General features: G+C 41.3%; 1 protein-coding gene across 13 annotated transcripts in view; it reads right to left on the reverse strand.

Annotated features, from left to right (window-relative positions):
* The window catches only part of MAGI2 (membrane associated guanylate kinase, WW and PDZ domain containing 2), a 693,860-nt gene that overhangs the window by 35,198 nt on the left and 633,341 nt on the right, over positions 1-25,321 (reverse strand). For all 13 annotated transcript variants that reach the window (XM_068167566.1, XM_068167610.1, XM_068167558.1 and 10 more), the window contains 4 exons: positions 12,975-13,160; positions 8,971-9,145; positions 4,177-4,417; positions 1,956-2,099 (listed from right to left, as the gene is read on the reverse strand). In XM_068167566.1, coding sequence (XP_068023667.1) covers positions 1,956-2,099; positions 4,177-4,417; positions 8,971-9,145; positions 12,975-13,160 — 746 coding nt within the window. The remainder of the gene's footprint in view (positions 1-1,955; positions 2,100-4,176; positions 4,418-8,970; positions 9,146-12,974; positions 13,161-25,321) is intronic.

Below are 25,321 nucleotides of genomic sequence, written 5' to 3' on the forward strand. Positions count from 1 at the left end.
AGATTGTCTGCTTAACTGACATGAATCATTCTGCAGGCATTTGTCTTTAAGATGTGTGCATGAGACCTTAGTCAGAGGATGGTGGAGCACCATGTGCTCCTGGAGTGTAAGTCTGTCACATATATGTACACATAAAGTCAACACTAAGATGTAAAATACTGAATTCTCTCTTTTAGCTAGGATTAGTTCCTGGTGTAGGTAGAAAAAGTTTCCTGAAGAACCATGAATAAGGTTGCTGTGAACACTTTTATCATAGGAAAAGACAAGATACAAGATACAGAAACTGAGATAGTATGCAGAATACAGTGCACCCATTCACAGTGTAGATTGATTACTGTTGTGAGTCTCACTGTGCTGCTCGCTGGACAAGCTGAGAACAGACGAAGCAAGGCCTCTTTTGCAACACAGACTCTTTTGCAACAACAATACAGAAGTTCATAATTGACACTGTAAGAGCTTCATGTCCCTTGTGCCTATTTTTGTCACTAACTGTGTACAACTGAAACAAAGAAAGGGCCACAGACCACACGAGAAGCAACAGACAGGAAAAAGAATTGAAGGATCAAAGGGGGACTGCAAAATATGAAAGCCAGAAAATTGTTCAGTGCCTGAATGTTCTGCAAATATGTAAGAAAAATCTACAAGAGAATGAGAAAAATAATGTCATATTAGGAGATATGAGGAAGGTAGAGATAGGGCACAGTGGTGTATGTGGACTGAGAAAAATGAATTGACAAGACAACAAAACGAGAAATGTCAGAGATGGGAAGTATGACTGCTGTGGAAGATGTGAGAAAAAGGATGTAATTCACATAGTGGCAAACCGGCAGAGATGTACTCTGTGTATGAAAAAGCACATTTCACCCCATTCTTCATGAATTTTGCATTCACTAAACCCATTTGTGCAAGCTGCTCTGTATCTTTGCAGCCCTCAGCCATAGGCTCTTGGATGCTGGTTTCAATAAAAATTTTGGCTGCAGGAGGTATTATTCAAGGCAGTAAGAGGTCTGTTGGTTGTATCTCACATAATCCAGTGAACACTATGAACATCCTTTAGCAATTCTCCCAAGAGCAGTCAGTAGTTCCTCATCTCTAAGACAGGAAGGGATAGGGATTTGCAGGCAAAGCTCTGCTGATTATTGTCCTTAATGTGAGACATTAGCAAAATATGAGTTACTGTGAGCCCTACCTAAATAGACCTGTAAAACTGTTGTCAGTGGTGGCTGAATCTTCAAAGGCTATGGGGACTGCGCTCCACATTGTTTGTGTTACATCCCTCATCTCTGGTGACTGATTCAACTCAATGCTACTATCACTGACAGTGTTTGGGGTTTTTTTGCCATGGGATTTCTTAACTGAACGCTTTAAGATTTAGTATTTGGATGTAGTGTTTTGACTTCTACCAATACAGAACTCAAGTACACTAAAACCTATGCAGACAAATAGTAAAAACTGATCCCTACAGGCATGATTGAATAATATCAGTAAATAAACTTAGCAAACATTCTGAAGGCAACTTGATTAAATCAGTAAAAGAACACAGACTACAGCTTAGGTTTCATAGTTACCCAATAAATGTCATATCACTATCACTTTGCTTTTGTGATTAGAGACATAAATGTTAATTGTGTCAATATTATTAGCAAAGAAACATTGCACTTCTTGTCAGAGATTTTAAAGTTGCTTAGATATGAGTGAAAGAATAGGAAGAAAACTGTACAACACAGCAAAAGCTATTATCAACAAGAAGTCATACACTTATTCCACAAGGAAACAACATAGACCTAGGATACGTTTCAACTGATTTCTTGAACTTCTGCAAAGGAAGTTTATAATATAAGAGGTATTTGGGACTTGCTCTTCAAAATCTGATCAGAGATGAAAACTCTGATTTCCCTTTGATATCATCATCAAACTTAACTGTAAATGTTGAAAAAAAGAGAAAACTTACTTACCCTCATCCTTCCATTTCTTATTGCTGGTCCATCTTCTGCTAACCTCAACACATACAAATCCATTTTGTACTCCCTTCCTCCTCGAATACTAAACCCAAAACCTTTGGCTCCTTTCTCCAAATCAACAGTGAAATAATCAAAGTCCTGTATTAACAAATGCAAAATGAAAGACAATTAACCATATGAATGTCATGGTACACATACAAGGAAAGTTTAAAATACAGCTCTTCAAAAGGGACCTTCAGATGATACTTCTGCACTGACAGATGTTGGTCATTTCTGAAAGAGACTTTAATAAAACGTAAATGCTTCAGTCTGAACCATCCTCAAAGGGCATTTTCCAGCAGTTGCCTGGTACCAGGAGCTCTCTAGATGGGTTCTATATTCATCCTCAGTACTTTCATGGCACCTGAGTATAGGTGTTTATACTCAGTGAAGTGCAATTTGGCATAAGCATAAGCAATTATCATAACTGAAAATCAGTAAGAGAGACATCTCCTAAAATCCGATCAGAACTCAAGATCAGCAGGCTGGACTGCATGGAGTCATAAAGTCCTTTGGTGGACTTTAACTACCAGACCCATAGAGGGGTCTGGGTGGGAACTTGCTCTATTGCTTCTGATCTGATGGCAGGCAAGGGTGCAAGACCCATGGGAGCAGGATTAAATAAAGAGTAAACTTGGGTTGTGTAGACTAGTGGTTAGAGAATGAAACTGGAGATGGTGAGAAATGGGCTGTCTAAACATCTCTGTAGAAGCTAGTAAACATCTTATAGGCTGTTTGCATGGGGTTAGGGATTTGATTTAGATACTGACAGGCTTAAAATTTTCAGTGTTCTTTGGACACACTTTAAGGATTTGGACATTTTCACTGATTAGTTTTATGTGTCTAGCTTTGAAAAAAAAAAAAAACCAAAAAAAAACCAACCATGTTGGAAGAGACCTTCAAGATCATTGCGTCCAACCCACCAACCAATCCAACCCACCTAAACAACTAACCCATGGCACCAAGCACCCCATCAAGTCTCCTCCTGAACACCTCCAATGACGGCGACTCCACCACCTCCCCAGGCAGCCCATTCCAATGGGCAATCACTCTCTCTGTATAGAACTTCTTCCTAACATCCAACCTAAACCTCCCCTGGCGCAGCCTGAGACTGTGTCCTCTTGTTCTGGTGCTGGCTGCTTGGGAGAAGAGACCATCATCCGCCTGTCTACAACCTCCCTGCAGGTAGTTGTAGAGAGTGATAAGGTCACCCCTGAGTCTCCTCTTCTCCAGGCTGAGCAACCCCAGCTCTCTCAGTCTTTCCTCATAGGGCTTGTGTTCCAAACCCCTCACCAACTTTGTTGCTCTTCTCTGGACTTGTTCCAGCAAGTCAACATCCTTCCTAAACTGAGGGGCCCAGAACTGGACACAGTACTCGAGGTGTGGCCTAACCAGTGCAGTGTACAGGGGCAGAATGACCTCCCTGCACAGAAAGCATCTCTATATGGTTCCAGCACAGAGTGTCTCTTATTTAATATTTTTCTATCCTCTATTTTTTTGTAATGCTTTAATGGAAGAAGCAAGAAGGATTTTCTTTAAAAAGAGTCTGATCTCAGGCTAAATCTGAAACCTTCACAGATGTCATTAAAATAAATGTTTGTTATCAGCAGTCTTGTGCAAGGTAACATAACTCCTCATCTAAAGCTTATTTCTTCGAATTTGTAAGACCATTCCTGATACCAAAGAAAAGCATTGCACAATCTAGGCTGTCACCACCAAAAGTGTAATTTAATAACTCAGGATTCATATTAATTTTTTTTTCATTCAGATTAGATAAAAACTTCATTTCCCACAATGCTGTAGCAACACAATCTGACCTAAGTACATCCACTGTTTGATGGCTCTATTATGATCTTAGAAATAATAACAACAAGAAAAATTCCTCAGCTCACGCTTATTTTAGAACTTTCATTTTAACTCCCCAGTACCTTAAAAATAGCACTTGTTTAACATTATAGTCACAGGATTCTCAGTGTGGGGTTATTTGACAGATCACGCAGTCCTTCATGATTCTCAAGTAATTTCCTGTACAGCAAAACGGTAACCCAGAATCAAACCAATAAAAGTACCTTTTTCTTTTACACTATCATCTTTTTTTTTTACCAGTGTAGATGATCTGTCCCTACAGACCCCCGTGCTTTCTGTTTAGGAGTGCTCTAAGTATTTCAGTTTGTACCTGGGGCTGCCTGTACTCTGACAGAGGGTACTGCCTGGTGTCGGGTGAATGCTGCCGGTAATCTATCAAGGGTGGCTGCCTGTAGTCCAGAGGTGGTGGCTGCTGGTAATCCATCACAGGAGGATGCCTGTAGTCCAGTGGAGGCTGTCGGTAGTCTGTTGAGGACTGCCTGTAGTCTGTAAATGGAGGTTGCCGGATATCAGGTTTCACATCCTGTCTGGCTTTTACTTCAGATCTATAACTGGGAAAGGGAAAATGACTTTGAAAGTGGCATAGCATTAAGAAATGCGTTGCATGCAATACAGAGGAGTGAAAGCTAAGTGCCTGACTCCAAAACTGCATAAAACAAAGTTTCACAGAGTAGCACAACTTGGGATGGTAGTCAAAACATCCCAAAGCAGCTCTTCTTCAAAAGACATCAGTAATTTACCCTCAGGTTATACTCTGCAATTTTCCGCCTCATGTCAGTGTGAGAGACTAAAAGTTGGCTCTCCTGGTGTGACTCAACAAAGATAAAACCACTTGCTGCTTGCCCAGACAATATGTGTTGGGCAGAGCCACTGGAAGGAAGGTGCAAAGATCATGTAGGAATCCTATCTACCAATCCTGGATGCAAATCGCCTTGCGATTGCATCATGATAACACTGGACTGCAGCTGGCCTACAACAATGGCCCAAGGACCCAGTCACCACACCTTCAGGACAAGATAATCTCCACCCATCAAGTACCCTGGAAAGGGTGAGACAATGGATTCACCACCTGTTTCCTGATGTGTAATGAGTGTGGGGGCATGTAGATGGAGAAGGAGGAGGCGGAGGCCTCCCCACCTCCATCCAGATCTCTGCCAAAACACACAGGAATGCACAGAAAGATTTCCTGTGGAACGATACCTGGATATTTACCTAAGGATGATTTCCTGGCCCCTGATTTCCTGAGGGACAATACTTGGACACATACCTAAGGATTAAAAACTGTATAAAAGTCTTGAGCCATTAATGGCTTGGCAGAAGAAAAACAGAGATGAAGGAAAGCACAGGACAATGCTGCTGAGAAAGAAAGCACGAGAGATGGAAAAGCCCGGGACAATGCTGCTCCAGAGAAAAGAGGCCGTGGAGCCTGGAAGAAGCAGACTGAACCCTCTCTCCGTGTCCTAAGTTCTACCTGCTGCAACTCATGGAGCTGAAGAGGCTGCCCAGAGAACCACATCTCTTCTCTAGCCAAAGCCTCAGCGCCCTTTCTCTACAGACCCAACATCTCCTGCAGCACCTTTCCTCCACAGACTCAAACTGTCTTGGAGGGGGTGAGGGGTGTGGTAATATAATTCCTCTCTCTCTTCTCTCTCTCTCTCTCCTTCTGATCCATCCACTTTATTTATGTAATAAATAGTCTAACTGTTGATATTTTGGCCTCGTTTGTGCCTCTAATTTCACAACACAGGAATATTCAAAAGAACTGAGTCTCTTTCCCTCTCCAGACTGAGACAGTCAGTGAAATCAGGATTAGGGTCTAAGGGACAGAAAGAGGAAAAGCATCTTGATTCCTGCATGTGGAAACACCCACAATACTCACTGGAATATAATGCACTGAGTTTATAAAGTGCTTTTTTACAGAGTTCAAATTCCTATATAAAGTGAATGGAATGTCAGTGCAGACATTTATGGTCCCAGCTTCATTGACATAAACTACTATTATTGTGAGCTTCTGAAGGTTAAAAAAAGGAGACACTCTTTGTAAAGACTGTTACCCTTTTAATGTAAGATAGTCTTTGATATGACATTTGTTAAAATAATATGTATTAGTATTATTACTACACACCCCCTATAATACTGTCTGGCTATGAGCCCGTAGCAGGTCATGCCAGTAGTTATGCACTGGAGTAATGCAGTGGGAAAGGAAAACAAATTAAGAAGGAAGGAATTAACAAGAAGGACATTAATAAGGAGGAATTAATAAGAAGCAAAATACAGCTTTAGTTGGTAACTGGTAAGAGGAAGATGAATCCTAACATTTCAAAGAAAAGTGACTTTCTGTGGTACAGTGACTAGTTGACTCAGATGGGAACTATATGGAAGTGAGAGCATAATGGCATTTCACATTTCAGGGTGAAGGAAGAAGCATTTCTTACTGCAAACCTCTACACCTCAGCCATATAACAGGCTGAATGGGCATAGAGGAAGTCGTGAATCATTTTAGCAAGGTGATTCTGCAAGAGTGGTTTGATTTAGAAGTAACAAAAAAAAATTGTGTAGTAGATACTTGCACACTCTCCTCTAGGTGCCAGAAGAAATACATTTTCCTATACAAGAAACATAAATTTCAAACTCTGCTTTCATACTGGTTTGGAAGTGTTCATGCAGCCAAGTGACCACATTTGTACATGCCCATATGAAGACATGGAGGCACGTATGGACTGCCCCTTTGCTGTGGTAAGACCTGGAGTACTGTGTCCATCTCTGGAACCCTCAACACAGGAAGGACATGGACCTGATGGAGGGCCATGAAAATGATCACAGAGCTGGAGCACCTCTGCTACAAGGACAGGCTGAGGGAGCTGGGCTTGTTCAGCCTGGAGAAGAGAAGGCTTGAGAGCAACCTAATAGCGGCCTTCCAGTACCTGAAGGGACTACAAGAGGGCTACAGAGGGACTGTTTCCAAAGGCCTGCAGTGATAGGATGAGGGGCAAGGGTTTGAAATTGGTGAAGAGGAGGTCTAGAGTGGATGTTAGGGAGAAGTTCTTGAACATGAGGGTGCTGAAACACTGGAACAGGTTGCCCTGGGAGGTAGTTGAAGCCCCATCGTGGAAAGTATTCAAGGTGAGGCTTGATGAGGTTCTGATCAACCTGATCTAGTGGAAGATGTCCCTGCTGACTGTGGGGGAGTTGGACTAGATGACCTCTGGAGGTCCCTTCCAACTCAAACCATTCTATGACTGTGGAAAGGAATTTGAAATGTAGTTAGTGATTAAAAAAAAAAAAAACAACTGAAGAAATGAGAGCTTTTTTTTTTTTAAATCACTGTAACTTAGGTATGGAAAGATAATCTCCATAATCTAAACATTTCAAAATGCTTCAGATATGTTTCAAAACTTTATTCCTTTATAAGTAAAGTTTCAGTAAAATTAGAGGAAATCTTCCTACACACTAACTTTAATTAGCTGAATGTCTAACCAGACACCAGCATTATTTCCCTTTGACTCTTCTAAGAGGATGAAAACAGACTGCTGCAGTGCTCTTTTAGAGCATGTACATGGCATCTATAATAAAACCTGTTTGGATATATGCAATCCTCTTACTTTCTTTACTCATTATCATGATCTTGTAAAAAGAAGATGGAGCACAAACAGACTTACTGTGATACTGAGCTTTATTAATGTTAGACTAGAAGTGAAAATACTAGTCAGTATTGCTAAGAATTTTAAATGTCTTGCAGTATTTTGATCGTGATACAGAAACAATCAATGTATCTACATAAACAAGTTGTAATACAACATAAAATCTAGTGAAAAATGATACTACATAAACTAGCAATAATGAACCTTTTTCTGGATAAAAGAGTCATCCTTAGGCTGGTTTCCAATATACGGCCACCAGCGTATCCCAGAAGATAATGGTTTTATTTACCACTGGAGGCACTGTGATTTCTAATGAATATGTAAATGGTGACATAACCAATTATAGCTGACACTTTTCAGTAAAACTATGACAGAATTTCTTTTTGGAACTCTAATTAAAATAGTTTACTGGTTCCCTCTGAAAGTTCCCAGGTCAACAGACACCTAATTCATAGCTGTGCAGAGAGACTTCAGTGGAAGCTTTGCTTTGATCTTCTCAGAAACATGTCTCCTGGGAGGTGATCACTTTTGGAAGAAGTAGTCAATAACATGTAAGTCAAAGAAATGTACCAAGAGTGACTAATTTAGAAAAAAAAATAATTTCAGGTAGGTGAAAAGTGCTACATCTGTTAAGCAAGGAGGATTAGAGGGCATAGGATCTAAATCGTAATGGAACTCAAGTGTCTTCAGAAGCTAAAAGTTACAATCCTGAAACCAAAATCTACTATTCGGGAGCAGCATCCTGCTGAGGTGTGTTGCTTAGTAAAGATTAGCATGAAGACAGTTGGTGCAATCAGCACTATTTAAAACATGCCAAAAATGAATCCAAAGACTAAATAGTGTTGATTGGAGATCACAGAAAGTTGTGTCATCCCACAGCCTGAGTAGGCTGTGCAGCTTTCCATACAGCTGGTCACAAAATTTCTATTCCTCTACTATTTCATTTCCATGACAGGTAAGTTTGTCAATGCATGCGCATAAATTGCAGATGAGAAATTGGTTCAAAAATGATAGATCATAGATAGAACCTGTTACAAAAGTATCTTCCCAATTCCAGAAATCTAATAGACAAAGAAGATATGCAAGATAATGAAACAAAACTCCACCTCCTAATCAGGTACTGATAGATACACATATTGTAAGTTGTAGTGATATGTGACATTCATATGCTAGCCATGAAATTATTACCCAGGACTACCTCAGAACTAAGTTCCCTGGCAAACACATGATTCTGATGGACTTTTGTGGAAGGCTAGCCAGACTCTTGTTCATAATAACACGTTTCATACCTGAACAAGGCTTACAGATGACCTTGGCATGGATCTGCAAACATAATCATGGGGCCATGGCTTGTCAGAGGCCCACAAGTGACAGCTCACAGTTGCTGGAAACACCACAAAGACCCAGCACAAGGGTGTCCCATGCTCCTCACAAGACACAGAGGCTGGAGGAGCTGCTCTTACCTGTTTTCGTGTCCCTGCGGTTGGAGGGGCTGTGGAGGTGGTGGCTGGGTGACAGGGCTGTGTTGGGTGACGGGGCTCTGCTGTGCCAGGGGACTCTGCTGGGCCATGGGGCTGTGCTGCTGGGCCATGGGGCTCTGCTTCTCGGAGCTGGGGGCTGAGGCTGGGCTGTTCAGCTCTGCATAATGGGAAGGTGGAGATTAAAGACATGTCACAGCGCAGCATTCAATAAAGGGCAAAGGTAGACAATAATATTTTTGGTCACACACTACCTCTGAAAATTTATGCTTTGCCACTTTTACTGTCTTAGCTTGTAATTAGATCTTAAGACATCTGAACCTAATGGGCTCCTTTTGATAGTCTGTGGGATCTAAACTCTCAGTTGCTTCTGTGACTCCGGTTGACACTTCCATTATTTCAAACCCAACTGAACAAGTCAAATTGCTTCTCTGTTTCATGTTTTCTTTTAAAGCCTATAAATACTTATTGAATCATAGAATAGTTTGGGTTAGAAGGCACCTTTAAAGGTCATCTAGTCCAAACCCTCTGTAATGACCAGGGACACCATCAACTAGATCAGGATCCTTAGAGACCCATACAAGCTGACTTTGATGTTTCCAGGCATGAGGCATCTACCATCACCCTGGGCAACAAGTACCAGTGTTTCACCACCCTCATTGTAAGAAATATCTTCCTTATATCCAGTCTAAAACTACCCTCTTTTAGTTTGAAACAATTACCCCTACAATATACCCTGCTAAAAAGCCTGCCCTCATCTTTCTTACAAGCCTCCTTATAAGAAAGGTCACTATAAAGTTTCACCAGAGCCTTTTCTTCTTCAGGCTGAACAACCCCAGCTGTCCTAGCCTTTACTTAATAGTAACGGTGTTTAAGTCCTCTAATCATTTTTGTGGCCCTCCTCTGGACCCTCTCCATTGATGGATGCAATGTGCCAGGTGACATCTCACCGGAGCACAGCTGGGGGGAGTATCACCTCCCTCAACCTGCTGGCTATGCTGCTTTTGATGCAGTCCAGGATATGGTTTGGCTTCTGGGCTGCAAGAGCACAATGGTGGCTCATGTTCAGATTTTCATCTACCAGCAACCCCCAAGTCCTACCCTTCAGAGCAGCTCTCAATAACGTCATCCCCCAGCCTGTATTGATACCAAGGGTTGCAGCTGCAGGAGTTTGCTATAGGCCTTGCTGAACCTCATGAGGTTCACATGGGCCCACTTCTCAAGCTTGTCCAGGGGCTCATTCCTTGGACATGTCATCAAACTGTGTACTACACAGCTTGATGTCTGCAAACTTGCTATAGGTACACACAACCCCACTGTCTGTATCACTAATGAAGACATAAAACAGCACTGGTCCCAGTACAAACCCCTGAGGGACACCATTTGAAACTGATATCCATCTGGACATAAGCCATTGGCCATTACAGTCTCATGTGACCATGCGACCAATTTCTTATCCAGCAAAGAGTCCATTTTATAGTGAAAGAGTTTGTGGGGGACCATGTCAAGCTTTTCACTTGTTGGCTGGAATAGTGACTCCATCAAAGAAGGCTACTAGGTTGGTCAGGTGGAACTTACACTAAGTGAAGCCATGCTGGCTCTCTCAAATTACCTCCCTGTTTTCCATGTGCCTCAGCATAACTTCTAGATTCTTGAAATATTTTTTGAAAAAGAGAATGAATGATTTGGTTGCTTTCACCACTGACTCTTGTCACAAAAGCTAAACCAGTGCTGTGATTGTTCCTGCTGCATTTGAATTCAGCAGATGTTTACCATTGTTTATAAAATCTTCGGGAACTGTTAAACAGTAAACCAAATCTCAGTAAATTCTGATCAAGCACAATGTTTTATTTCTCTGTATGGTGCCAAATGACCAGGGTTTCACACAGGAACATGGCAGAAAACCAGAATCCTTATTTCCAAACAACACAAAACTCAAAGAGAGAGAGAGGCTGGGGTAGGAAATATGTCCTCATAGGCTTACTACAAATAAAGGATGCCAGTCTTCCTTCAAGCCGCCAAAATGGACTTGGTGGAAGACAAATCTGGCACTGAGCTCAGGTCTGACACACTGGCACAATGATGTTGCTCATCATTTAGCTATTAACTAGTGTAAATAAGAGAGACTGCATTCACAAGAGGACAGAGTGCTGCAGAGCAATTGTTCTTGCACACGTTGTGTGTTTGTATTCCTGCTTACAACACAATGAGTGAGGCCAGCGTGTGGCATGGTGCAAAGCATCTAGAATGGACAGGTGTCTGCCTGAGCATCCCTAGCACCAATCGCTCTGCACAATTCATATTCTGCCCAGTTTTATATTTGAATCTACTTTGAATTTGGAGTGATTTTTTTTTTTCCTTTATGCATGTGAGTTTGTCCCCCATGGCTGAACATTTCTAGTCCTTCCCTACTGATTTAATTTATGCTTATAATTATTTAAAAAAATCTGTCTATTGAAAATATTTTCAATTTGTGCTTAATTGTCAAAAAAGCTTGCATATCTGCACTTAAAACATTCCTTATGCAGGCATAAGCAATAGTTGTCTGTATAATTACTATGCTCAAAGCTTTAATTGCCCATTTTGCATCTGTGAGTCTCTTTTGTATTGCAGTTTCAGAGCTGAAGATCGGGAATGTTGTCCCTCATTTCTACATTGCTCTCATAACTATGGATGAACTAGACAAATCATAAGCTGCTTCTAAAACTGCTTTGCATTTATATGGTATTTTTCACCTGAAAGTACATTACAGATTTTTTCCCCCTATTATTATAAGCTGGGAAGCTAATATCAGAAGGCAAATGAGGTATCCAGTGTCACAGGGAAGCCATGCCTTGGGCGCAAATAGTTTCTCGCCACTGGCGCCCGAGAACATCTGTAGCACTGCATCTCAGATACACCCTTACTTTTTTTCTAATTTAAGCTATCAATCTCTAACACTGAACTGTTAGCAATTTGCTAATATGAACTAATCTGTGTGATCCATAATTACCTAAATAAGCTGCATGGTCTGCATACAGAGTCCTACTTATTTGTAGATGCTTGCAAATCTGACCTCCAGTGTTTATATAGCAGCTCTTTGGTGTGAATTCTGAACTTGGGTATCTGTGTTTTTCCCATCAGTGAATTAATTTAAGAAAGTGGGTAAGTTCTGCCAGCTGTCCATGTCCCATGACAGACTATTTCCTTGCCTGAATGCAGCAGCAGAAGGTGAAGGTCATCTCACTGGAGCATGGATCATTAAGTAATTACTTTCCTTGCTGTGTGACATGCGTAGCTCTAATGGCATTTGTTGCTGAGATATAAAGCCAGTGTCATTAACACGGTGCAATTCATACCCCAGTACAGCACATTGTAAAAGTAAACAAAAAAAGCTCTGAAATCAACCCTAAACCCCATGAATCCAACACAGAAAGATCTTCACTGATTAGCTGTGGTATAATGACCAGAATAATGAATCTCACCCTACAAATGAGATAATTTAGGGTTCCATTCTTTCCTATCTTGTGCATTTATAGTGATATATGTGGAGGAAACTAGCAAATCTGAACTTTCCTTCACATCACTTTTTGTCACAGGCAGTTAGTTGGTAGCTGAATATGCCTGGTTACAGCCATTACAGTCTCCTGTGGGTTACTTTGACAAATGATTTGGTTTTTAGCAGGATACAGAGGAACAAACTCAAAACCTGGCTCTCTTGTAGGGTGTTTTTCAACGTAGAAGATAGTTCTTGTGAAAGTCATTAACTCTCTGATACTCAGCTTTCTCTCAGGTTTCTCCAGATTTGCTTTAGAAACCCTTTTCAGAACTAGAAACCTTTTCAAGAGTCCAGATATTATCCGTGGTGGTTCTAAGGCTGTAATTTTGGCATGCTGTACATTGCAGCCAAGAAAGCCAAACAAAAGACATTCCTTCAAGCGGTGACATCACTCAAGCTAATTGAAAGCTACTTAAAATTTTCTTCCTGTTTTTAAGGGCCATTTACTTACCCTCCTGAGGAATGATGCGAAGAGTTACACTGAGACCAGCATCTTTAATTAGCTTCACAATATCTGCATGAGGCATGTTGATAATAGACTGGCCATTCACAGCTAAGATCCGGTCTCCAACTTTCAGTTTTGCACAGCGATCTGCAGGACTTCCATCGATTATCCGCCCTATTTTATGGGGTACAGCTAGACAAGGAACAATAGTTACACTTAAAATAGGCTGAAACAAGTGGTGATGTTCACAAGCAAAAGAAAATGAGTTCATTTAGAAGCAAGTGCTATAGAAATTAAAACCCAACTTGTGTATATCAGAATATCAATTCTTATAGAATGTTATTTAGAATCATAGAATAGTTTGGGTTGGAAGGTACCACCAAAGGTTATCTAGTCCAACCACCCCTGCAGTCAGCAGGGACATCCTTCACTAGATCAGGTTGGTCAGAATATGTCTAGGGATGGGGCCTCAACTACCTCCCTGGGCAAATTGATCCAATCCTGGGCAACCAGCATTCACACAGTACAGATTTCCCTAAAAATTCCAAGTCCAGATGTGCACATACACATGGCATATGCATATGGAACCTAAAATCAGGTAATGGTTCAACTACTTTCCAAACTGGGCATGTAAGTATTAGAAGAGGTGTGGTGAGTAGGTCAGGAGAAGTCCTCCTTCCCCTCTACTCTGCCCTGGTGATGATGCATCTGGAATATTGTGTCTAGTTCTGGGCCTCTCAGTTCAAGAAGGACCTCAGGGAACTGTTTGAAGGAGTCCAGCACAGAGCCGCAAAGATCCTGAAGGGAGTAGAACATCTCCCTTGTGAGGAAAGGCTGAGGGAGCTGGGTGCCTTTAGCTTGGAGAAGAGGAGCCTGAGGGGTGACCTCATTCATGTTTATAAAGATGTGAAGGGCTGTGTCAGGAGGATGGAGCCAGGCTCTGCTCAGTGATGCCCAATGATAGGACAAGGGGCAACACATGCAAGCTGAAGCACAGGAGGTTCCACAAGAACATAAGGAAAAACTCTTTTACTGTGATGGTGACAGAGCCCTGGAGCAGGTTGCCCAGAGAGATTGTGGAGTCTCCTTCTCTGGAGACATTCAAAACCTGCCTGGATGCATTCCTGTGTGACCTTCTCTAGGTGATGCTGCTGACACGGGGGGGTTGGACTACATGATCTTTTGAGATCCCATTCAACCCCTAACATTCTGTGATCAGAAGAACAATTAGGAACTAGAACAGTGAAGGGGATACATTTTCACAATAAGTAGTAATCATAAATTGCCTCCCACCTCCTAGTTTACAGAATTTCCTTTTTTTAATGCCATGCTGCAATAAAGGCACTACAAAGAAGATTTACTTTATATACAAATTGATGTTATTATTGCAAATGCCCAGGGTTCTCTAAATTGTTCTCCTCCTCCACTGATAAAAAGAAATTACACTGCAGGTTTATTGAGTTGTGCAGCTTTCTAATTAGGTATATGGCAGTGTGAATTTATAGTTAATTATCAATGCATAAATATATTAAACACATGCCTCCCAGTTCTCAAAATATTATAGATCATCTTTGCCTCTCCTTTTGCTTTTCTCTGTGACTCCTCACTTTTCTGTGTCCTCCATCCATTCTCTTATCCTGTTCTTTCCTTCATTTTCCACTGATTTTTTGAAATATTACTCCTGAACTTCCCCCCTGGTATTTTCCTTTTTATTCTCTGTTTGGTTTAAACTAAATTTATACACTATACTGAACTCTCCTTTTCTCTCTAGCTAGGCTCCCTGAAAATCCTGCTGTTTTTCTTTCACAATTAATTAATTTACAATTAATTTTCACTATACATTCTAATAATATCCTCACCAATGCAACACTTCAATCTTGGCACAAAGCTTCTCAGCCTCATAGTCCACCTGCAACTGGTGTTTAAAAATAGTTGTGTTTCTCTTTTAAAACAATTAAAATTCTAATGTCTAAAGAGCACTTGAAAAAAGGTGAGAGAAAAGATAAATTAAGCTTTTTTTTTCCACCTAAATATATGTATCTCTAGGCTATCAATGTTCATATAAAACAAAGCCCCAGCAGAAGATGGGATCAGAACACTCCATCAGCAAAGAACAAATTTCTCAACCCTCTGATAACTATTCCCTGAAGGTGATAGTGAGGAAAACAGATGGCACATCTCATGCAAAGTCACAATACACATACCTCTAAGTAACTTTTATTTCTAGTATGGACAGAAGTGTTGTTTACTGTGTTAAAAATGAATTCTCTGAGAGCTAAAAATATAAATGAGCATCCTGAAGTGCAAGCCATAATCAAACCGCATGCTTCTGTACCACTATAGTTCAGACAAGAATAGAAATTAACTTTGGCTCCAGTAATACTGACATAACAAATGTATCATAGAAGGGCTCAGGCTGGAAGGGACCTTATTGATCATCTACTCCAACGTCCCCACCATGGGCAGGGACACCTCTCAATTAGACTCAGCTGCTCAAGGCCTGATACATCCTGGCCTTGAACACTCCCAGGGAAGGGGCATCCACAATCTCCTTGGGCAACCTATTCCAGAGTCTCACTATCCTTGTATTGAAGAACTTCTTCCTAAGATCCAGTCTAAACCTACTCTCCTTCAGCTTCAAATCATTCCCCCTTGTCCTATTGCTAGACAGTCTTATGAAAAGTCCCTCTGCAACCTTCTTGTAGGATTCCTTCAGGTATTGGAAGGCAGCTCTAAGGTACTTCGGAGTCTTCTCTAGGCTGAACAAATGCAACTCCCTCAGCCTATCCTAACAGCAGAGGTGTTCCAGCCCTTGGATCATCTTTGTGGCCCTTCTCCGGACTAGCCAACAGCTCTGCGTCCTTCATAAATGTCTTGCTGCTTAGGAAATGAGTGCCTAGTTTATGTCACAATGTCTAAATCTTTCTGTTTTCAAGTATTTGACTAAATTTATATAATTTGACTAAACACACCTTGCACTAAAGTCATGTTTATTTTGCCCTTGGTGAAGATGTATTACTGTCACCTAAACATATCAGGAAGCAAACAAAGAGTAAGCTGACACTGAAACAATTTCCATTCACACAGAGCCTTTCACATTGATTCTTAAATCACCAACAAGAATCACTTAACCTAAGTTTTCCAGTATATGTAAGAAAATACTTCTGAAATTACCATGTCTGTCCTGAATATTAGAGCAAAAAATTTACTAGGAAGAAAGAAGGGGAAGTATTATGACCAGGTTGCCATAATTAAACTTCCTAAGCTTGTAATTTCTAACTCAAAAGCTTTTGCTAGACCAAATAATTAAGTAGAGACATCATTTCAGCAGTGAGGGGGGTGGCTGGGGAATCCTATTAATTTTCCAGAATTTTTTTTCTTGGACTTCTTGCACCTGACAAGCGAACACAGCAGATGTCTGCATGCTTGAGATGTCTGCTAAAATCAAAGCTGGAGGTGGGAAAGTAATGAGAGTCTGATTCTGCTCCAAAACCTGAAAAAGGAAAAGAAGGAAGAAAGAGAAGGAACTTTGTATTAATTTTTTCTTCCTTTTCAACCTAATGGCCTTTACCTTCCCAATAAAGTTATCTACTCTAAATGTTTTGGCACCACTACACTCTGTTCTGTCATGATATGAAAGCATCCACAGTAGGTGACCTTCAGACCAAAGCTTGTGTCTGTCAAAGTACCTGTTCACTGCAGTTTGGTTTTTGAGGATTTAATGCTCCTTTGCTGAGGCTGTACTGGTGCAATGCTTTGTCATATGATCTTGCTGCAGAGGGGGGTGTGTTGAAAGCTTTTGCAGAAGGAACTTGAGCGCCTATCTGATTCTGCAAAGGACACCACTGGTGTGCTGCTATACCAAGGATTTCTGGGCAAATTCAACGAATTCCTAATGAAACTCACACAATTCCATGCAAGCTGATTTCTGTACATTCCCAGATAACAAAGAGCAGAAATTTGTCCCCTGGGTCCTTCTCTCTCTGTAATATCCTGAGTTTCTGGTCTCTGCTTGCTCTCCCCAGTGAAGCTCTGTCTGAATTTCCACTTAAGCCACAACATCATGGCCACTGTGGTCCTGGCTGCTGCCTTGGGGGAGAAGGATTTAAGTAAGGATTTCTTTACAAGCATGGATTCTCCTAAGGGATACAGTTTATCTGATGTGCAGGTTGTTCATGAAAATGAAGAGTCTGTGATGATGGAATATTTACTGGGAAAGGGTAAGAAGGAGCTACCCTCATAGGAGATTAATTAGGTAAAAGCTAGGGAACAAAGGCAGATATGAACTATGAATTTCTGTAATGGAGAAATGTTATAATTCAGAAAGGCCATCTAAACCAAGAGTAGATGAACTGTAGTCAGTACTGAATGGGTTGAGTGAAATGGCAGAGCAGATCTCAGGAAAAGAAATGCAAGATGATGCATGTGGAGAAGAAATAACCCTGTCTAAGCTTAAGCAGAGGTGAGCCCTATATTGATTACTACCACTCAAGAAACCTTGAAGTGTGCTTACTTTTCTAAAAACAAACTCAGTAGAACAGAAAACAGAATTTTAAGAGTCAGAAAAAAGAATAGCAAATGAAACAAATATTGCTAGTTACTACTGTGCACTGGAAGTCTGAGTATTACTGATAGTTTCAGTATCATAGAATGACTTAAGATGGAAGGGACTTTAGAGATGATGTAGTTCAACCTCCCCACCATGTGCAGAAACACCTTCAACTACACTGAGCTGCTCAAGGCATCAGAATTGACTGCTCAAAGCCTCAACTCGGCTGTTCAAGGCCTTATCTCATCCCCAAAACCATAGCACTGGACTAGTAAAGATTCAGAGCAAGACAACACAGTAGTCAGCAGCCGAAAACAGGCTCTTTCCAAAGGAGTACTGTATGAACTTGCTATCTGCAGCTTGGAGAAGAGAAGATGGGGCAACCTCCTGGAGTGCCAGAAGAATGAAAGGATTGAAAAGGGGAGTGGGCAAATTCACATAGGTGGATCCAATGCTGATTAAAGCACAAAGTCATGGTTGTGAAAGCCTTATGGAAGTATCCAAATTTTCTGCTGCATGTTTTATTAAAAAGTCATGCCTTCAGGAAGATTTTAATCCTGGCAGCACCAAAACTTCTAAGAGATTTGAAGCCACTAACCTCTCCCACTGAATCTCCTTAACACACTCCCAACATCTCTGTCAGTTAACTGTGTTCTAAGCGCATCATCCAAAGAGAACTTAAACTAAAAAATTGAGACAAAAATTATTTAAAAAACCCCTTTGCATTTAGAAAGTGAATAAGGTTTGCTTTCAGAAACTTACTGATAACTGCAAATTCATACTGATGTTCTATTTGACAAAATCACCCACTTTTGCTCTCCATGACACAAATTAATACCATTCCCACATCTTCATAAGAGAAAAAGAAGAGTAAATACCCAAGGGCGCATAATATTGGGTCAGCTGTATACAAAGCCAGGGCAGTTGCTGGAGACAGGTGCTGCTTCTAACTTTGTTTATCTATCAGCCCCTTGCTTTCTGGAAATAAAAATGCTTTCTCCTCATTTGGGAGACCCACATGCCAGAAATAGCTGACTCTAGAAAGATGTTACCAACACATAATATTTGTGTGGTTTACATCAAGAATTTTGTTCATATCTCTTTAGTACTTTTAGATATAACTGTAGAGATGGGGATTTGTAGAATGCAACTTCCCTGTTTTTTCCCCTTTATATTAGCTAAATGTCAAAAATTATCAGTTATGGCAAAAAAAATATCCCTCTGTCTATTAAACCCTTTGGCAGCTAAATTCATGCAGTCTTCTGTAATGTTCGCAGATACAGATAGTAAACCAAGTAAATGAACCTTCCTGAGCCAGCTGTCCTTTTCAATGTTATGCAGCTGATCACATGAATATTTATTATATGCTCAATTCTCAGAAGGTGCAACCAACAGGCTCCAGAAGATCAGTTTTTAATTGGGAGAATATATTAAATGTAAACATCAGTAATTTTGTTGCTACTGATTAATCTAAAATTTGGGTGGAGTTTCTATCACCAGTACTGCTATTTGAATCAAGAGAAAATATGGTCCTGAAATCCACCAGCTCTTTTATGTGGGACTCATTTTGAGCATTTGGCATGCTGCACAGTTGCAGAAGAAAATAATCCCTTTTATTTATAAGGTTGATGAACCTTTGGACTGAAACATCCTCTTGTGTGCTTCTATGGAGCATACTCACTTGCACAGCACAGGTGTAAGAAGCTAGGTGGGAAGGATTGCAGAGACCTTAGAAATCTGAAGATCTAAGAAAAAAATAATGCAACTTAGGTTTCTCATGAAAGCAAAAAGGGTCCTGTGGAATCCCTAGAAAACCCTTGATACCCTTTCCAGGTTTGTGCTAAAAAAACTTGCAGTTTGCTCTTTGAAAACACAAGAGCAACACCACCAGGTCGAAATGACCTCTTCAGGAACACGCTGGAGAACAGAAGTCATCTAAAGAGAGGAGTCATGTGGTTAAGATTTTCTGTGCTTTATTCTTCAAAAAAATATCAACTACTCAAGTAATACTGAAGTATTTCATGCCTGCAAACTGCAGCAATGTATTTTCAGTGATATTAAAAATGCCTTTAACTTCTTAAGATTACCTCACTGTTACTAATTGCCTATATTAGTTTGAAAAACTAAACCATGGAAAGATTTCTTTTAGCTCAAAATGATACAATCAGTTAAACAAATTTAGAAAGTGTATTTTTGTAGCTGAAGATGCAGAAGAACAGCTCAAACCCGAGTAACATAGCTAGGCAGAAATAAGAAACCAGATTCTTTGCCCTTAAGTTGCAAGTACCTTCCACAGGTGGGTGCTGTAGGTGGGTTTTCACTTCTCTGTTCCAGAGATCTCCAAGGCAGTGCAGGCAGACACCCTAATATCCAAAGCCCTCTTTTCTTCAGAACTTGAAGATTGGTCACAGAAAATGGTGTCCCTGGGCACTATCTTACCCAGGAAGAAGCATGGATGAAATTGCAGCACAAATAATTTTCTCAGATCAGAGAGTTATCACTGATCAATAAACTGTTCTTTATCTCTAAACTGCACAGAGTTAAAAGAGACTCTGGAATTGAATGGGACTTATTTCAGAATGCTGTTTCCTGCAGTCAGCAGAGGTTTATCTTGGGATTATGGTTTTAAGTTAAGAACACACATTTAGAGAACTGAGAGAAACTTCTTTCATTAGCCTCTATTTTATCATGGTTTGAAAATCCAGAAGTCACTGGCATATGCATGGGCTAAACATGAGAAGGATGGTAACAAGTATGCATGGTCATCTGCCTTTAATTCTGCCACTGAACGAGGGCATCTAAAAGATGTTGCTAATTTGGTGGGCAAAGGTGAGCATGGAAATATCTCCATAAAGCAGTCCAGATTCACCCCAAGCTAAAAGTGAAAAACAAGAGCTGGTTTCCAAGCCTTCAGCTGGGAAACTGACACTGAATCCTCTAAAGAAATCCCACTGGAGGTGACAAAGTTTTGATGAACTATGTGTGAGAAAAGAAAGCTCAGAGTAAGGTCAAATTTAGATGGCCTGTCTGAAGCAGGGATGAAAGCCAAAGCACCCTTTAATATTGGGATTGGGTCTGGGGGAAAGCATATTTAAAGGGCAGTGGAAGTTAATAGCTTTAATAGAAACAGGTCAGGAGCCTGGCCCAGTGTATTTTCTTTCTCTAATCTCTTAGCACTCTAAGATTCAATGTGCTCTGCACTAGCCAAAATGGCTTGCTTCTGCATGTGCCACTCAAACACAGTTCTTTATTTATCCACTTCATCTTTTACTGATATAATTCTGAAGCATGGCTGACCTTGTCTATGCCCTGGATTTGCCCTGTGAAATCTCTTCATTCAATCCTTGTCATTCGTTTTCCACTCCTGATATGCCCCACATCAGAACTGCAGTTTTGTGCAAGATAATCCTCTGTGCTGGATTAGAAAACATCTCAAGAAATGCTTTGACAAAAGAGAGACAAAATTTCTGCCACTATAGAAGACAGGAAAAGAAACGTGCCATAAGAATCAAGGGACAATTACAAAATGACATCCAGATCTAAAGGCTGGCTCCAAGCTACTTAACACTAATTTATTAAAATGATAGCTACTGCTGTGCTGCCTACCACAAAATGTGAGATGTTCTATTCTCTAATTATGGCTGTAGTTTGTCCTCACTCTGTCCCTGCAGCAAGGGTGAAAAATAAAAGCATGTAGTATTCTGAAAATTGCAGCACAGCAAGGGCAGGCTGGTAAATCAACAGCAACAACAAACACCCGGCACAGAATCAGTCTTGAGAGAAAAGCTGAACAAGACCTCTTGTAACAAGAATGAATTCTTTCATTGTGGGAGCTCCTGAGTCCTTTGTGGCTCCTTTCCATTTTTTTTTTCAGGTCAGAGAAAGCATGAGGAACTCCTACCAGGCTACCTGTGCACACTCCATCAGGGGATGTGAGGCCCAGCTGGAGCACTGCTACTCTGACTCTTTTGGGGTGGTCCTACATCTTCACAGCTAGAGCCAGAGCCCAGAGTAGCCATAGCTAGTTTTAACTTGCCTGGCAAACAGACGGTGTGCTTTTTGGTAACCCCTTGAGCTTTAGGCCAATTGCAAAGCAGCAAACTGACAAACCTGTGTCTCCGAGGCTAGCAGCAACTCTATTGGAATGACCACCTCAATTTTAACAGTGCTTGAAACACAAGCACCCAATGACCCAAGGTTCATGTTCCTGTACTCAGAAAGAGCCATTGGAATTTGTTGGATTGTAAAACAGTTCTAAGTGTGATTTCAAGGACAAGGAAAACACTTGCAGTGCACGATTGTCTTCTTGAGTAAAAATGATGATGATACTTACACTTCCAAGCCCTCAAGTCTTTTGCTTTTACAAGGAAGTAAAGAAGGGAATAGAGTTATCAAAACAAACATTCTAAATCAAAGGAACTCTTCTTCACTTTGCCCTAAGGAGGCTCCCAATGTGACAGCTACTTAAACTATGCTATTCCTAGTAGCATCTGGCACTACAAGATATTCCCTTTTTTGACCTATTTTGCCCATTTTGATTCTTTGAGAGTTACTTCGCAGTCCCACTAACTGTGTATGTTTAGAGTGTGTCTGCAGAGCACTATTCTGTGCCACATGGGGAAATACGAGCTGGCAAAAAGATGACAGGCTCTGAATTCAGAAACATTGGAACTGTAGTAAAACATTTCACCAAATTAACATACCACTGCTATGAGGAGTGAGTGCTTGACATGGTGCCATGAAGATCCATATTTTGATACTGATGAAAGCTACATTTTGACATTATGCCTCCTACATCCAGTTGGTACTCTCCTACTGTTAACATGCTTTATATCCTAATTGTGCATTTTAATCAAATGGTTTCAGGTTATTTTAAGTTGGAAGGGAGCTCAGGAGGTCTCAGTGGCTGCTGTTGAAGTTGCTCTGTTCCGTCTTCTACCAAAGGGACTCAAACTTGGATGCTGTGTTCTGCTCAGGTCCTAATGAGCGGGTAAAAATTTCCTCACCATCTATTGGCTATGCTGCTGTTAATACAAATCAAAGTACTTCACCCAAATAAATACTAAGTAAAGAAAATGAATGTCCCTTAAACTACAAATAGGAAATTATTTTTACACTTCTGATTACTGATGACAGATTATGTCATATTCAGCTTATTTTTTCTACTGGTTTTGGAACAGAATTCACATAGAAAGGGAATTTTTTCCTCTCTTCTGTCACTGTCCACAGCAAATGTCATTTTTTGGTTCACTGCTGTTATTCTAAACTTAGGATTTGGGTACACTTTGGGATCACTGAAATTCAATGCAGTTATTACTTGAATAAATTCACTTGTCACTTCCACGGCAGACTGTCATTTTCTTTTACTATTGGAGATACTCAACTGTGGTTTAGCAGTGGCTACCTTTGTAGTTTGGGGAGAAAGAAAGGTATCATAAGAGCATGTTGGAGGGTAGGAGGCAAAGCAGGATCTTGAACGTGGGTCTGTTGTCTTCAGCAGAATATTCACAGAACTACTGTCTGCTTGGGCATTTTCTCTTTCTCTCCCAAAACACAAACCCTATCTGTGAAATTATTCTCTTGAAAAATTCATGACTGACTTAAGTGATTAATATGTATCTCAGTGTACTCCATGGATTTCCCCCCCTGTCTGATCTCCTGCAAAAACCTTCCAGTTCACTATTATATTCAATAAAGTGAAAACTCAAGAGTCCCAAGAGGCTAATTATCCATGGTTTTGTTACAATATTAATCCGGCAATCACAGAACTTTAAAATTCAGCTGAGGCAACAAGAAAAGCAACTCTTTTAATAACTGCATGATCATGAAATACTGCAAAGAAGTTTTCTGGGGTAACTTGCTATTGTGCGGTATGGCTTTTCCAGTACTCTTAGTTGCTTCTCTGTTATGCATGTAGAAGACTGAAGCTGGTCCTAAAAGTACAAGTTGTGAATTTACTTCCTCAGGAATCAGTTTTTGGGAAAAAAAACAGTTTATTTAAAACATGTTTTGCATGCAGGGAAAGGACTGTGTTAAGCTGCAATTTGGTGTTTCAGCAGTGGTTAGCATCCACAATTTCAGACGGATTTGGTGGGAGATGTGGATGTGGTGCTGAAGGCATCATATTCTCAGAATTATGCCCTAGATACTGAAACTTGTCCCAGCCTGTGTGGACACATCCCCCTCCTTTCCTGAGGGGAACAAAGGCCAAGTGGTCAGCGAGGCAGCATAAACAACTGCATGCACCCATCGCAGGGATGCTCGTGCCAATACCAAGTGTGGGCATAATTCTAGCTTCACGCTTTCTATAGGCTGAAGCTGGTTGTTTACGAGAGTGCCCACTGGCAAAATCTGGCCTTGAGAAATTTGTAAGTATTACCCCAACTTGTAAACAAGTTGCCCTCTTTGTCCTCTTTCTCTTTGCTCAACCTACCAAGCTCTCTGCCTTTGCTATTAAGCCTTTGCTAGTAAGTCTTCTCACTCCCACATGCAAGCACGCTAGTGACCTCTGCAAGATGAGGAGAAGCCAGAATCCGGGCAGGCCCATCAAGCCTCAGCCCAAGAGTCTCCAGAGGAGGGACCCTCGCTGAAAGCCTGAGACGCCACAGCGTTGTACTGCCAGCCCCACCGGTCAGAAGAGCCCACAGTGTCTTCAAGAGGACTGGACCCCCGAGGGTAAGACTGCCCAGTTGATAGGGAAGGCGCTAGCCGAGTCCAGCAGTCCACAGTCTGCTACAGCCTTAAGCAGCAGACTAACGAGCTGCACAACCCTGTGTGCTAGCTTGGAAAGCAGGACCAATGCCTACTCGCATGCCTGCATGACCCAGCCGTTGCGGGACAGAAGAGGAGCCGCCACTTCACAGCTCCGTGCCCTGTGAACCCCAGGGAAACCCAGAGCACCGTCCGTGCCTGTGCTCCAAAGCCGGGATCACTCCAACAGGGTCCTGCCCGCTCCTTCGAGCCAAGCAAATGGGAAGCCGCCGCTCCACACAGCCGTGCCTCTTCCCCGGGGCCGTCCTCACTGGCCTGAAAGGTCGTTATTGCAGGGCTGACCCGGTCCAGGGACCAGCCCTACCGGCCCTGCCAGGCTGACCCCGCAAGACTGCTCCCTGCCATGCAGAGGGAGCCGCCTGAGTCCTGCGAAGGGAGCCTGCTTACCGGCTAGCCTACGTTCTGCCCCCTCTCCGCTGCCGCGGGAGGGAGAAGCTTGCCCCCACTGTCACCGTCTGGACCAGCCCAGGAGCCAGCTCCAGTGACAGCAGCCTGCTGCAGCCTAGTACCTAACCTTGCTACAAACAAAGGACGCAGCGTACCTTCCACATGCTTTCCACTCACTAACGTTCAGTTCAAAGCACCCGCGCCTAGCAGCATAACATTTCCAGTTCAAGCCTCTGACACATTGTGATACTCTGTATATAGTTGAGCAGCCGCCAGTGTCCTATTGAGTTGCTGCCTGTTGGACAAGCTGCAGAATGGCACCATTTGCTTCATAATAGAAATCAATTCTGTAAATATTCTAATGGGGTCTAAATTGTAAATACACGTATTTCACAATCATGCACTAGAATCTGTATCTAAAATAGTGATTCATCAGTTCATTATAATTTTAATAATTAAAAAAATAATATGTATATAATTCACATTTCATATTCAGAATTTAATAACCTCTTCATCAGAGATGTCTCTCAACATAAAGCCATTTATGCATCCTCCTTTCAAGTGATCAGAGGCCAGAATAACCTTTGGTTTTGTCCAAGATGCAACAAATACATGGTACCCTGGAAGCAACCTTGAGAGTCTCTTC

Source organism: Melanerpes formicivorus, unplaced genomic scaffold (assembly GCF_026170545.1).
Source record: "Melanerpes formicivorus ecotype bairdi unplaced genomic scaffold, bMelFor1.0.p_v2 SCAF_3, whole genome shotgun sequence".
Lineage (NCBI taxonomy): Eukaryota > Metazoa > Chordata > Aves > Piciformes > Picidae > Melanerpes > Melanerpes formicivorus.